Here is a 13,681-nt window from a genome sequence, read left to right on the forward strand (position 1 = left end):
CATATATTATGTCAACAAACAGGGAGGGACGGAATCTTCCTCCCTTTGTCAAGAAGCTCTGAAGGTTTGGGACTGGGCAATTCTTCACAACACCTTCCTCAAAGCTGTCTACATCCAAGAGGCAAAAAATTGCTTAGCGGACAACTTGAGTCGTCTAATGCAACCTCACAAATGGACACTCCATTCATCGCATCTACATCACATTTTTTTCACAGTGGGGAAAGCCTCAAATAGATCTCTTTGCAGCTCCCTAAAACCACAAACTGCCTCAGTTCTGCTCCAGGATTTATTCTCCTCATTGCCTCGAGGCAGATGCTTTCCTATTGGAATGGACAAATCTCTTCCTGTATGCATTCCCTCCGTTCCCTCTCATTCTCAAGACTTTTGTCAAGTTGAAGAATGCTCATGCCACCATGATTCTGATTGCTCCTCGGTGGCCGAGACAACCTTGGTACTCTCTTCAGCAGCAGGGAGCCATATCCTCTGCCAGTTTTTCCGTCTCTGCTTACACAGAGTCAAGGATCGCTACTTCATCCCAACCTGCAGTCTATACACCTGACAGCTTGGTACCTCTCAACATAACTCCTCTTCAGTTTTCTCAACCTGTAAGAGACATTTTAGAGACCTCTAGGAAGCCTACCACTAGACAGTGCTACCACCAAAAATGGACTAGATTTTCTACACGGTGCATCTCTCAAGATAAGGAGCCTCAACATTCCTCCTTATCTTCTGTGCTAGATTATCTTTTGCACTTATCCACCTCTGGCCTCAAGTCTACTTCGATTCGAGTCCATCTCAGTGCAATTGCTGCTTTCCATCAGCCTACTGAAGGGAAACCCCTCTCTGCTCATCCGGTGGTTTCCAGATTCATGAAAGGACTTTTCAATGTCAAACCTCCTCTCAAACCACCTTCAGTGGTTTGGAATCTCAATGTTGTTCTTGCTCAATTGATGAAGCCTCCATTTGAACCAATGTCTAAGGCTCATCTAAAGTATGTCACTTGGAAAGCGGTGTTTCTCATTGCCCTAACATCTGCTCGAACAGTCAGTGAGCTGCAAGCTTTAGTTGATGATCCACCTTTCACTATGTTACATCATGACAAGGTGGTCCTTCGTACTCATCCTAAATTTCTACCTAAAATGGTTTCAGAATTTCATCTCAACCAATCCATTGTTCTTCCAGTGTTCTTTCCAAAGCCTCATTCTCACCCTCGAGAATCAGCTCTTCATACTCTGGACTGTAAACGTGCTTTGGCCTTCTATTTGGAATACACCAAACCACACAGAACTGCTCCTCAACTTTTTGTCTCCTTCGATCCGAACAAGTTGGGACATCCAATCTCTAAGCACTAGTACCTGGCCAAACCCCAAGGTGTAGCAATATTCCATGCTACCAATACAAGGCAAGCAGTGGCTTACCCCATGTCTTTCTCAATAACAGACTATGGACTTTTCCTCCAGGAACTTGTCCAAACCCTTTCTTAAAACCAGCTACGCTATCCGCTCTTACCACATTCTCTGGCAAACGTGTCCCAGAGCTTTACTATTCTCAGAGTGAAAAAAAATTTCCTCCTATTGGTTTTAAGAGTATTTCCCTGTAACTTCGAGTGTCCCCTAGTCTGTAATTTTTGACGGAGTGAAAAATCAATCCACTTATACTCATTCTACTCCACTCAGGATTTTGTAGACTTCAATCATATTTCCCCTCAGCCGTTTCTTTTCCAAGCTGAAGAGCCCTAACTGTTTTAGTCTTTCCTCATACGAGAGGAGTTCCATCCCCTTTACCATCTTGGTTGCTCTTCTTTGAACCTTTTCTAGCGCCACTATATCTTTCTTGAGATAAGACCAGAATTGAATGCAATACTCCAAATAAGGTCGCAGCATGAAACGATACAGGGGCATTATGGCATTCTTAGTCTTGTTAACCATTCCTTTTTTAATAATTCCCAGCTCCTGTTTGATTTTTTGGCCACCACCACACATTGGGCAGAAGGTTTCATTGTATTATCTACAATGATACCCAGATCCATTTCTTGGGCACCAACTCCTAAGGTGGACCCTAGCATCCGGTAACTGTGATTCAGGTTATTCTTCTCAATGTGCATCACTTTGCATAATAGGTACTCAGGGGTTCTTTGTGCACTGAATCAGTTAGGAAGAGGAAGCTGGCTCGAAGATAGCGCTGCATCGATCGCACCGTGGACCAGCAGTTGAAGAACACTGTTTTGGGCCTGATGCACATGCTGGCCCTCTGGACCGGCACTGGTCTATGGACCGGTGGTTGAAGAACACTAATTTAGTGCATGCTAAAGATTAGTGCATGCTAAATGCTAAGATGCCCATAGGAATATAATGCTTGTCTTACCCCCTCTTCTACGAAATCGCACTAGTGGTTTTTAGCGCAGAGAGCCACGCTGAATGTCCTGTGCTGCTCCCGACGCTCATTGAGTTCCTATGAGCGTCGGGAGCAGCATGGGCCATTCAGCGGGGCTCCCTGCGCTAGAAATTGCTAGTGCAGTTTTGTAGAAGAGGGGGTTAGCATTTAGTGCGCGCTAAATCAGTTAGCTCACTTTAATAAAAAGACCCCTTATTTTGTACCTGGGGCATTGAAGTGTTATGTGACTTGCCCAGAGTCACAAGTTGCTGCAGTGGGAATCAAATCACAACCTCAGAGTGCTGAGGCAGCTGATCTAACCACACCTCAAAAAAAGTGTTTTGTAACGAACAAGAAGAGAAGCTGAATCACGTCTTTGAATTCTGCACAAGTCGTGGTACACTTTAAGAACTCACACACACACATACTATATAATATAATGATAAACGAATATTCTTAGTAATAAAGGCCGGTTACAACTAAACTGGAAGTCAAAAGCAGCAGGAGGAAATTGCTGTGATCCATTAAAAAGAAGCAGATTTAACAGAGGTAGGGAGTAAATGATCAGTCCATTTCTTGACATTGTCTTAGCTGTAGATCTGCTGCTGGAGAGTCCCATTCACACAATAGATAGGAAATGGGACACTTACCTTTCTTGCAACTAACAATCACCCTGACTGAAACTGTAGCTCCAGCTTTTGTTTCTGAAAGACTAAAAGCAAACTCTTCTTCTGTTCCCTGTCTCCGCGCAAGGAAAAATTTTACAGAGAAGGTAGGGTACAAAGATTAACTGATCATAGATCGCAGTGCTCATAAAGGAGCGAGGTCTCTGCACTCTCTTAAAGGGATAGTAACCTGATTATCATAGAACCAAGCGTGCTTTATACATATAATGAGATTTTTCCAAGTTCTACGTGGTTTGGTCTCCTCACTAAACAACAGTATTACTGTAAGGCACAATGATTCCTTGCTGATAATTTTGGGGTATAAGAAACAGTATGGTATGATAAAACTGGTAGTGCTACAATGGAATAATAGGTAGAAGTTGAAATTGCTGGGAAACTTCCCAATACAATAGGACTTAAAAGAAGGAGAATGTCAGTGCAACCACTGAATTAGTGGTACTATTAACTAGAATTATGAAAATAAAAGTTGTATGGGTGTACGGATACTGAGGATATATGTTAGCTGAAGTTGTAAACAAGGAGGTTCCAGGGAGTGTTAGGAAATATATGTGTAAAGAAGAGAATTCAGCTAATTGCAGTATTATATTATAAAACATTATTTTTTGAAAGATGTGTCTAGGGCAAAGTGGGTACGTCCCCATCATTTTAAATCCTGGATTGACAAATTTTGGGATGAGAAGGATGATGTTCAATAACAAACCATAAAGTAACAGCTTTCAGTTGAAGTGGCTGCCTCAATCAGGGCCTTTTATACTACCTTGTTTCTAATTGGTTAGACAAGTTCATCCCACCAATGAGACTGATTATCATTTAACGTTTGCCCTCGGCGCAGCAGACCAATACCAAAGCTAGAAAGTAGCCCAAAGATATTCCAACACTAATCTAGGTCCAATAGTAAGGAAAGACATCCAGCTACACAAATTTGCATGAGCATCCTATAAATACAGCCACAGCATACTCTACTTACTCAGATAAAAAAAAGTATAAGTCCACGCAGATGCTCGAGCTAGCCAAATCTGCTCCCATACCCAAGAAGGGCTCAAAGAAAGTGGTGAGCAAGACTCAGAGAAAAGATGGCAAGAAGCGCAAGCCAAGCAGGAAGGAGAGCTACACTATATATGTCTATAAAGTGCTGAATCAGGTTCATCCTGACACCTGCATTTCTTCCAAGAACATGGGCATCATGAACTCCTTCATGAGTGACATCTTTCAGCGCATTGCTGGAGAAGCCTTCCGTTTCGCACATTACAACAAGCACTCCACCATCACCTCCAGGGAGATCCAGACCACAGCCTGGTGAACTGGCCAAACATGCCATCTCCAAGGGCTCTTATACTGATTTTTTTTTTTTTTTTATTAGGGAGCGGGACTAGGCAGGGTTGTACCTTGCCACCCTTATTATTTGCCATTTCTGTAGAACCTCTGGCAACTTCTATTAGGGCACATCCTGGTTTGAAGGGGATATGGGTTGGGAGTTGTGACCATAGGATAGCATTATTTGCTGATATTTTCTTATATATTCAGGAACCAGAGCATACTCTTCCTATCCTGTTGGAAATTTTTCAATTATATGGAGATTTAGTGGGGTTTAAGGTCAGCGTGGAAAAAAGAAGACTGAGGGGAGATATGATTGAAGTCTACAAAATCTTGAGTGGAGTAGAACAGGTACAAGTGGATCGATTTTATGTTCTGGTTTTGTAAAGCTTTAATAAAACATTTTTGAACTGAAAAAAAAAATTACAAAGACTAGGGGACACTCAATGAAACTGCAGGGAAATACTCAAAACTAATAAGAGGAAATATTTTTTTCACTCAGAGAAGAGTTAAGCTCTGGAATGTGTTGCAAGGTTGTGGTTTTAAGAAAGGTTTGGACAAATTCCTGGAGGAAAAGTCCATAATCTGTTATTAAGACATGGGGGAAGCCTTTGCTTGCCGTGGATTGTTAGCATGGAGTGTTGCAACTCTTTGTGTTTTGATCAGGTACTAGTGAACTATGAGTGTTGGGGCAGTAACTGCCCCTGCCAGCACTTAAACCCATGCTATGCCTTCATAAAAGGGGTTAACTTGGTATTAGGTGGTGCAGTTAAGGTTTATATTTGATTGGTCGATTTTGCAGCAGAATCTGGCTAGCGCAGGGAAGATGTCGGCAGAGGAGTCTGGAGAACCAGATTAACCTGGACAGATTTCCCATATACTGTATTTGAAAACCCATCCAGGCACTCAGTCCTTGAAAAGTATCCGTTAACCCTATCCGGGAGTTGTTCCTCCCTTCCTACTTTGAAGATTCATAGTCACGAGTCCATCGGCTGGGAACCCAGCCGCCTCATCACTCACCGCAGGAAATTTAACTTCAGTAGGCCCCGAAATTAAAATGGCCACGTGGGCGAGGAGTACTATTCCACTCCAGTGACACATGTCTAAATAGCAAAAGCTTTTAAAAACATATTTAGGTTGACACACGGGTTTCCAGGTTTTAATGGAGAATTTCCTCTTCTAGTCCTGTTATAGAGAAATTGATCGTTTTGGGGGTTGAGTTTGTTATTATTTTTTTTCTCCCCTCAAATGTCCCCCAGACCTTTAATATTACTGACCTTAAATGTGTGTCAACACGATTGCTATACTCTGTATTTAAAAACAATAGTGTCGATTTCAAGAGAAAAGTCTAGAGCAAAATCAGATACTAAGATGTAGTCCAATCACTGTACAGGGCGGGAATTTCAAAACTCTGGTTCGGGCTACTCAATAGTATACCCGATTTTACAGGGGCTGTAATAAAATAATAACAGTCATTGGTTTCATCTCTTCCCCAGCCCACTCCTCAATATTTTCTAATTCACTATCAAGAGAAGATAAAGAATACAAAACGAATGAAAAAGCACAGCTTTTCAAACTTTGCTACGGTCTCCAAATAAAATCCCAACCACCATTTCAGACGAGTAGGCTCGTCCTACAGTTCTGACCAATCCCGGCACAGGGCGGGCTTTTCATACTTTCTTTAACGGTTTTCAGTTACTCTGGAGCCTATAAAAGAACTGAGCAGCGGCGATTTTTTTTCTAGTTGTTGTTTTTTTTTGTGTAGTTAAATTAAGAAGAAAGGAGTCCTGTATTCGGTATGGCACGTACGAAGCAGACCGCCCGTAAGTCCACCGGAGGAAAAGCTCCTCGCAAGCAGCTAGCGACTAAGGCTGCCCGCAAAAGCGCCCCAGCCACAGGGGGTGTGAAGAAACCTCATCGCTACCGACCGGGCACTGTAGCGCTTAGAGAAATCCGCCGCTATCAGAAGTCCACCGAGCTGCTTATTCGCAAGCTGCCCTTCCAACGCCTGGTGCGAGAGATCGCGCAAGATTTCAAGACCGACTTGCGCTTCCAGAGCTCGGCTGTCATGGCCCTGCAGGAGGCTAGCGAGGCTTATCTGGTGGGGCTCTTCGAGGACACCAATCTCTGCGCTATCCACGCCAAGAGAGTCACCATCATGCCCAAAGATATCCAACTGGCCCGCCGCATTCGTGGGGAGAGGGCTTAGAAAGCGTCCTTGAACAGGCATTTAACCCAAAGGCTCTTTTAAGAGCCACCAACTTCCCACCTGAAAGGGGCTTAAATGAGTCTTGTTTTTTGTGTAGTGAAGACAGCAGTCAGTGCTTTACTCTTACTGCAAAAGGTTTACTCTAAACAGCTAATAAAACATAATAAAATACTGCTCTTATGATTTCAGTTGTTCTCACGCATGGCTACTGGCCTGGAGCAAAGGGAAGCCTTGCCCCAACATAGTGGCCCCCGGTCTCCTTGCAAACGAGACGGGCTGAATAAGGGGTGTGTGTGGGTGGAGGATAACAAAACACGTTGTTGGAAATTATTTAAGATTATGGCGCTCTTTCATTGATGTGTGAGGTGGCTCTGAAAAGAGCCTTTGGGTTTAATAAGCGTCGCCGGTTGTGGAGCAGAGCTTCACTTTTTCTTTGCGGCTTTTGCTGCCTTGGGCTTGGCAGCCTTGGCCGGGCTTTTCTTCACCTTCGCTTTCACCGCTTTGGCTTTAGCCGGGCTCTTCGCCGCTTTCTTGGCTTTAACCGCTTTGGCCTTTTTGGGGCTCTTGGCTGCTTTCTTGGTGGCGGTTGCCGACGGCTTCTTGGCCCTCTTCGGACTCTTTTTCACTCCGGCCCCTGCCGCCTTTTTCGCTTTCTTCACTGCCGCTTTCTTGCTTTTCGGAGGGCTCTTCTTCTTCGCCTCCGGCTGCTTCTTGTTCAGCTTGAAAGAGCCCGAAGCTCCGCTGCCCTTAGTCTGCAGCAGGCTGCCTTTACTCACCAGACTCTTGACGGCTAGCTTCACGCGACTGTTGTTCCTCTCTACATCGTAGCCGGCTGCCGCCAGAGCCTTCTTCAGGCCAGCCAAGGACACGCCGTTGCGCTCCTTTGAAGCCGAGACCGCCTGCACGATCAGCTCGGAGACGCTGGGGCCCGATGCCTTGCGCGCTTTCGCCGCTCCCGCCGGCTTCTTCGCCTTCTTCTTGGCCGCGCCTGGAGCAGGAGGCGGCGCAGCTGCTGCTGCTGGAGCGGTTTCGGCCATGCTCTGCTGTGTCGTACTCGCACCAAAGCCAAAAATTAAACCGATGAAGTTGCTTCTCGGCCCCAGCCGCTCCCACTATTTATAGCAGATGCTGCCCACTGATTGGCTGCGGGCTCAGCGCCTGCCTGCTTCAGACAAAGGCTCCTCTCGACCTTGTGTTTCTGAAGCCCTCTCAATTAACTTTGTATACTCAAATAACATTAGTTATCCCAGGACAAGCAGGCAGCCTATTCTCACATATGGATGATGTCATCGATGGAGCCTGGATGCGGAAGCCTCGCAAGCAGACTTGCTTGTAGAAACTAGAAGTTTCGAGTCAACCGCACCGCGCATGCACGAGTGCCTTCCCGCCTAGTATAGGGCGCATCTCCTCAGTTCTCAGTTTTCTGCGGAGCCGAGAAGTCCGTCTTTGACTCTCTGCGTTTAACTTTTCACTTTGTGCCTTCTCTACACCGTTCGGCTGCCGGGGCAGGCCGCTCAGCCACAGCCCAGGGCCTTCGACCTTGCAGCGGCTATTTTTCCTTCTATGTCCCGGCCAGCGACAGGCTTCAAGAAGTGTAGCCAGTGTCAACATTCGATTTCTCTCACGAAACCTCACACCAGGTGCCTCAAGTGCCTTGGGCCACAACATCATCCGAAGTCGTACAAATGCTGTGCTACTCTTCAACCTCGTGCCCTTAAACGTTGTCTACTTTCGGTGGAGAAGGTCTTCCAGATGTATTCGTCCACGTCTTCGACTTTGAAGCCCACCTCGGTCTCGCCTTCGACCGAGAGCCCTCCTGCCTCCACTGCTTCGACTTTGAGCCTCATCAGATCTTCTTCGTTTGCAGCGTCTCTTTCCTCAACGACATCTGCTACATCTTCCCCTGTTTCCTCAGGTCAGATAGCTCAGCAGACAGTTCCACCGGTAGTGCTTAAGGTGCCTAAGACTTCTAAGTCGAAGCACATTTCCACTGCCTTGGTGGAACCTCCAGCCAAAGCAGGTGGTCCGGTTTCAGATATGGATCCATCTTTGCCGCTTCTTTCCAGACAATGTTAGAGCAGCAATTTCTTCACTTCCTCACGAAAATGGGACTGAAGCTAGCTCCTCTAATCCAGCCTGGGTATTCTGCAGACTCTCGTGGCCTGGGCATTCTGCAGCCTGGGCATTCTGCAGCCTCTTCCTATGCCTCAGTCTGAGTCTACACACTCTATGCAGGGAGCAGAGTCTCTGCGAGTGTTTGGCCTGGCATCTAAGCACGTGAAGCAAGGAGTAGATTTCTTTGCAAGTGCCTCGGTAGGAATCCTCACACTCCATACAAGGAGTAGACTCTTTGGGAGTGCATCGAGGTTCCTCCATCAAGCCTCTGGAACTTCGCTCTACAACCTCCAGTCCTATCCATTCTTTGGTGGCATCAGCTGCTTCCATCTCCGAGGCGAAGTCTCCTCGATCTTTGACGATCGAGACCTTCATCGAGGCATCCTTCCAGGCATAGTTCTTCCTCTAAGGAGCGTCCTTCTTCCACTAAGCCTCGCTCTACATCTATTTCTACTAGACCGCCGACTCCTCATTCGAGGTCTCCACTTCCACACCTCGAGGATTCAGCGGCTTTCATAGCCTCGTCCAAGTCTCCTTATTCTTTTGAAGCCTTTTTTCCGGCTGAAGCCTCATCTTCGACCCAGGCTGCCTCAACGACCTTGAATCCTTCTCGAGGCAAAACATTGCCAGATCAGCTATCTTTCTCTTTTCTTTATCAGATGGCTGTGGACTTGGACCTTCAACTAGATAATGGTTCCAAATTCTCTAAGGAGTATCTTGAAGTCATGCATCTTCCTCAACCTCCAGCAGAGTCACTTAAGCTTCCTATTCACAAGCTTGTGTCTCAAACTTTTACCAGATGCCTGGAGACTCCTTATACAATTCCAGTGGTTCCAGGAAAATTGGACTCCAGATACAAAACACTCCATTGTAAGGGATTTGAGAATTCACAGTTATCTCATCAGTCTCTACTTGTGGAGTCCTCCTTAAAGAGGTCCCGTCCTTCCAAGGTTTATGCCACAGTTCCTCCTGGAAGAGAAGGGAAAACTATGGACAAATTTGGGCGTTGCATCTATCAAAACGTCATGATGTCCTCTAAAGTCCTCAATTATAACTTCCATTTTGTCACCTATTTTGAGTTCCTTATTGCTCTTTTACCTAAATTTCTTACCTATTTAGACACTCAAAAACACTTCGAATTTCAGGAAGTCATCGCTTCTCTATCACAACTCAGACTACATCTACTTCAGTTGTCTTATGATGCCTTTGAGTTGTCTGCCCGGGCAGCTGCTTGCTCTGTAGCCATGCGTCGCCTTGCCTGGCTTCGTACCATTGACATGGATCCTGATCTTCAGGACCACTTGGCTAATATTCCTTGTGCAGGCAATGTCCTCTTCGATGAATCGATCAAGGCTGCCACCAAGAAGTTGTCTGAACATGAAAAATCTTTTGTTTCTATTGTCAGACCTAAACCAAAGCCGACTCCTATCAAGTCTACATGCCCTCCTACCATTTACCAGAGGCGTTTAGCTCCAAGAGCCCCTTACACTCGCCCTCCTCCTAAGAAACAGCAGTCTCAGAAGCAACAAAAATCTCAACCTTCTGCTGCACCTAAGGCTTCACAGCCTTTTTGACTGTTTAAAACAGAGCATAACCTCCATCGTTCTGTCTCTGACTTCTCTTCCCCCTAATTTTTACCACAGATGGATAACAATTACATCCGACCTCTGGGTACTGACCATCATCAGAGAAGGATACTCTCTTCATTTCACTCAGGTTCCACCAGAGCTTCCTCCAAGAAAGTATCCTTCCAATCCATCCCAGACCGCCCTTCTTCAGGAAGCTCAAGCTCTGCTTCATCTTCATGCCATCGAACCACTTTCTTTGGAACAGCAGAACAGGGGTTTTTACTCCCGTTACTTCCTTTTTCCAAAGAAGACGAGCTATCTGCAGCCCATTCTGGATCTCGGGGCTCAACAAATTTTTGGTCAAAGAAAAATTTTGCATGTTGTCCCTGGCATCCCTTTATCCCCTTCTTGAGCAGAATGACTAATCGTGTTCTCTGGATCTCAAGGAGGCCTACACTCATACTCCCATCCATCCGGCCTCCCGTCAATTTCTCAGATTTCAGGTGGGGAATCTGCATTATCAATACAGAGTGCTGTCTTTTGGCCTGGATTCATCTCTCAGAGTGTTCATCAAGTGCCTGGTAGTGGTGACAGCAGCTCTGCGGAACCATGATCTTCAGGTATTCCCCTACCTCGACGACTGGCTCATGAAAGATTCAACATCTCAGGGGGTTATTGTAGCAATCTAACAGACCACGTGGTTCCTACAAAGTTTGGGATTCAAAATCAACTTTCCCAAATCCCAGCTTCAACCCTCTCAGACTCTACAATTCATCGGAGCTGTTCTGGATACTATCCAACTCGGAGCATTCCTTCCACAACAACGTCTGGAAGCTCTACTTCAACTCTGTCATACAGTGTCTTCCTGCTCTTCCATCTCAGCGAGACACATGATGGTACTACTAGGTCACATGGCCTCCACAGTACATGTGAGTCCTTTTGCCAGACTTCACCTCAGAATTCCTCAGTGGACCCTGGCATCTCAATGGCCACAGGTTTGCGACCCACTTTCTCGACACATCACAGTCACTCCTTCTTTGAAGCAGTCTCTTCGTTGGTGGATGCTCTCTTCCAATCTCTCCAGAGGCTTGCTTTTTCAAACGCCCCCTCATCAGAAGGTCCTCACGACAGATTCCTTGACCTACGCTTGGGGCACTCATCTCGACGTTCTCTGTACACAAGGCCACTGGACCAGTACGGATCGTCAATGTCGCATCAATCTGTTGGAACTCAGAGTGATTTTCAAGGCTCTCAATGCTTTTCAACATCTTCTTCACGACCAAGTAGTCCTCATTCGCACAGACAACCAAGTAGCCATGTATTATGTCAACAAACAGGGAGGGACGGGATCTGCCTCCCTTTGTCAAGAAGCTCTGAAGGTTTGGGACTGGGCAATCCGCCACAACACCTTCCTCAAAGCTGTCTACATCCAAGGGGTGAAAAATTGCTTGGCGGACAACTTGAATCGTCTTCTGCAACCTCACGAATGGACTCTCCATTCTTCGCCTCTTCATCACATTTTTCACAGTGGGGAATGCCTCAGATACCTCTTTGCAGCTCCCCACAACTGCCTCAGTTCTGCTCCAGGATATACTCTCCTCATTGCCTCGAGGCAGATGGTTTTCTTCGGGAATGGACAAATCTCTTCCTCTGTGCATTTCCTCCATTCCCTCTCATTCTCAAGACTCTGGTCAAGTTGAAGAACGATCATGCTACCATGATTCTAATTGCTCCTCGGTGGCCGAGACAACCTTGGTACTCCCTTCTACTTCAACTCAGCAGCAGGGAACCATACCTTCTACCAGTTTTTTTCTTTTCTGCTTACACAAAACCAAGGACCTCTGCTTCATCCCAACCTGCAATCTCTACACCTGACAGCTTGGTACCTCTCAACATGACTCCTCTTCAGTTTTCTTAACTTGTCAGAGACGTTTTGGAGGCTTTTAGAAAACCTCCCACAACGAATAACAACCTCACTGGGCCAAAACAGAGAGGACTCTGAAATAAGAGCTCCTTGTTTGAACCTCTGAAAAAGCCTGTATAGGCGAATCGGGTCCCATCGGGGCACGCTTGAGATACTGCATTAAAGGATAAGTAAAAAGACTGAACAGTTGTGGTTATCTTTTTATTTAATAACAGTAAACTGGAACAGTAAGCTTATTAGCTAATAGAGTAAGCAGAACTGCTACCATTTTATGGCAGGCTGGAATCTTAATCTAAAGAAGAACACGATTAGCTCTTAGGCCTTTTACAATCAATTCCCAACCAGTGAGGTTGTTATTCGTTGTGGGAGTTTCCAGGATGCCTCACCTTTTCAACTTCATCTTCGCTTTAGTGATCACTAGAGCTTCTAGGAAACCTACCACTAGACAATGCTATCACCAAAAATGGACTAGATTTTTTTTTGTGGTGTTTTTCTCATGATAAGGAGCCCCAACATTCCTTCTTATCTTCTGTTTTGGATTATCTTTTGTACTTATCGACTTCTGGCCTCAAGTCTACATCGATCCGAGTCCATCTCAGTGCAATTGCAGCTTTCCATCAGCCTATTGAAAGGAAACTCCTCTCTGCTCATCCAGAGGTTTCCAGATTCATGAAATAACTTTTCAATGTCAAACCTCCTCTCAAACCGCCTCCTGTGGTTTGGGACCTCAATGTTGTCCTTGCTCAACTGATGAAGCCTCCATTTGAACCAATTGACCAGGCTCATCTGAAGTATCTCACTTGGAAAGTGGTGTTTCTCATCGCCCTCACTTCTGCTCGATGAGTTAGTAAGCTGCAAGCTTTAATTGCTGATCCACCTTTCACGGTGTTCCATCATGACAAAGTGGTTCTTCGTATTCATCCTAAATTCCTCCCTAAAGTGGTATCAGAATTTTATCTCAACCAATCCATTGTTCTTCCAGTGTTCTTTCCAAACCCTCATTCTCATCCTGGAGAAGTAGCTCTTCATACTCTGGACTGTAAACATTCTTTGGCCTTCTATTTGCAAACACACCAAACCATAAAGAACTGATCCTCAACTTTTTGTTTCCTTTGATCCAAATAAGTTGGGACATTCTATTTCAAAGTGTACCATCTCCAACTGGATGGCTGCTTGTATCTCATTCTGCTATGTCCAGGCTGGATTACCCCTACACAGTAGAGTCGCAGCCCATAAAGTCAGAGCAATGGTAGCTTCAGTAGCTTTCCTCAGATCCACACCTATTGAGGAAATTTGCAAGGCTGCTACTTTGTCCTCGGTTCATACCTTCACTTCTCACTATTCTCTGCATGTTTTCTCCAGATGGGATGGACAGTTTGGCCAAACAGTATTAAAAAATTTATTCTCCTAAATTGCCAACGCTCCCACCATCCCATTCTGGTTAGCTTGGAGGTCACCCATATGTGAGAATAGGCTGCCTGCTTGTCCTGGG

At 45.6% G+C, this 13,681-nt stretch overlaps 2 protein-coding genes and 1 pseudogene across 2 annotated transcripts in view; 2 read left to right on the plus strand and 1 right to left on the minus strand.

Moving 5' to 3' along the window:
- Positions 1–4,056: 4,056 nt before the first annotated feature.
- On the plus strand, positions 4,057–4,432 carry LOC117365472 (annotated as a pseudogene).
- A 1,680-nt stretch (positions 4,433–6,112) lies between these two features.
- LOC117365473 overlaps positions 6,113–13,681 on the plus strand; it is a 33,376-nt gene continuing 25,807 nt past the window's right edge. Inside the window, exon 1 of the mRNA XM_033955949.1 lies at positions 6,113–6,576. Within this exon, the coding sequence (XP_033811840.1) occupies positions 6,172–6,576 (405 nt within the window). The 5' untranslated portion in view covers positions 6,113–6,171. The remainder of the gene's footprint in view (positions 6,577–13,681) is intronic.
- Positions 6,947–7,658, minus strand: LOC117366074 (histone H1.01-like). Its single transcript, XM_033957163.1, has one exon. It carries the CDS (start codon positions 7,617–7,619, stop codon positions 7,005–7,007), a length of 615 nt encoding a protein of 204 aa, XP_033813054.1. The 5' UTR covers positions 7,620–7,658; the 3' UTR covers positions 6,947–7,004.

This window comes from Geotrypetes seraphini, chromosome 8 (assembly GCF_902459505.1).
Source record: "Geotrypetes seraphini chromosome 8, aGeoSer1.1, whole genome shotgun sequence".
Classification (NCBI taxonomy): Eukaryota; Metazoa; Chordata; class Amphibia; order Gymnophiona; family Dermophiidae; genus Geotrypetes; species Geotrypetes seraphini.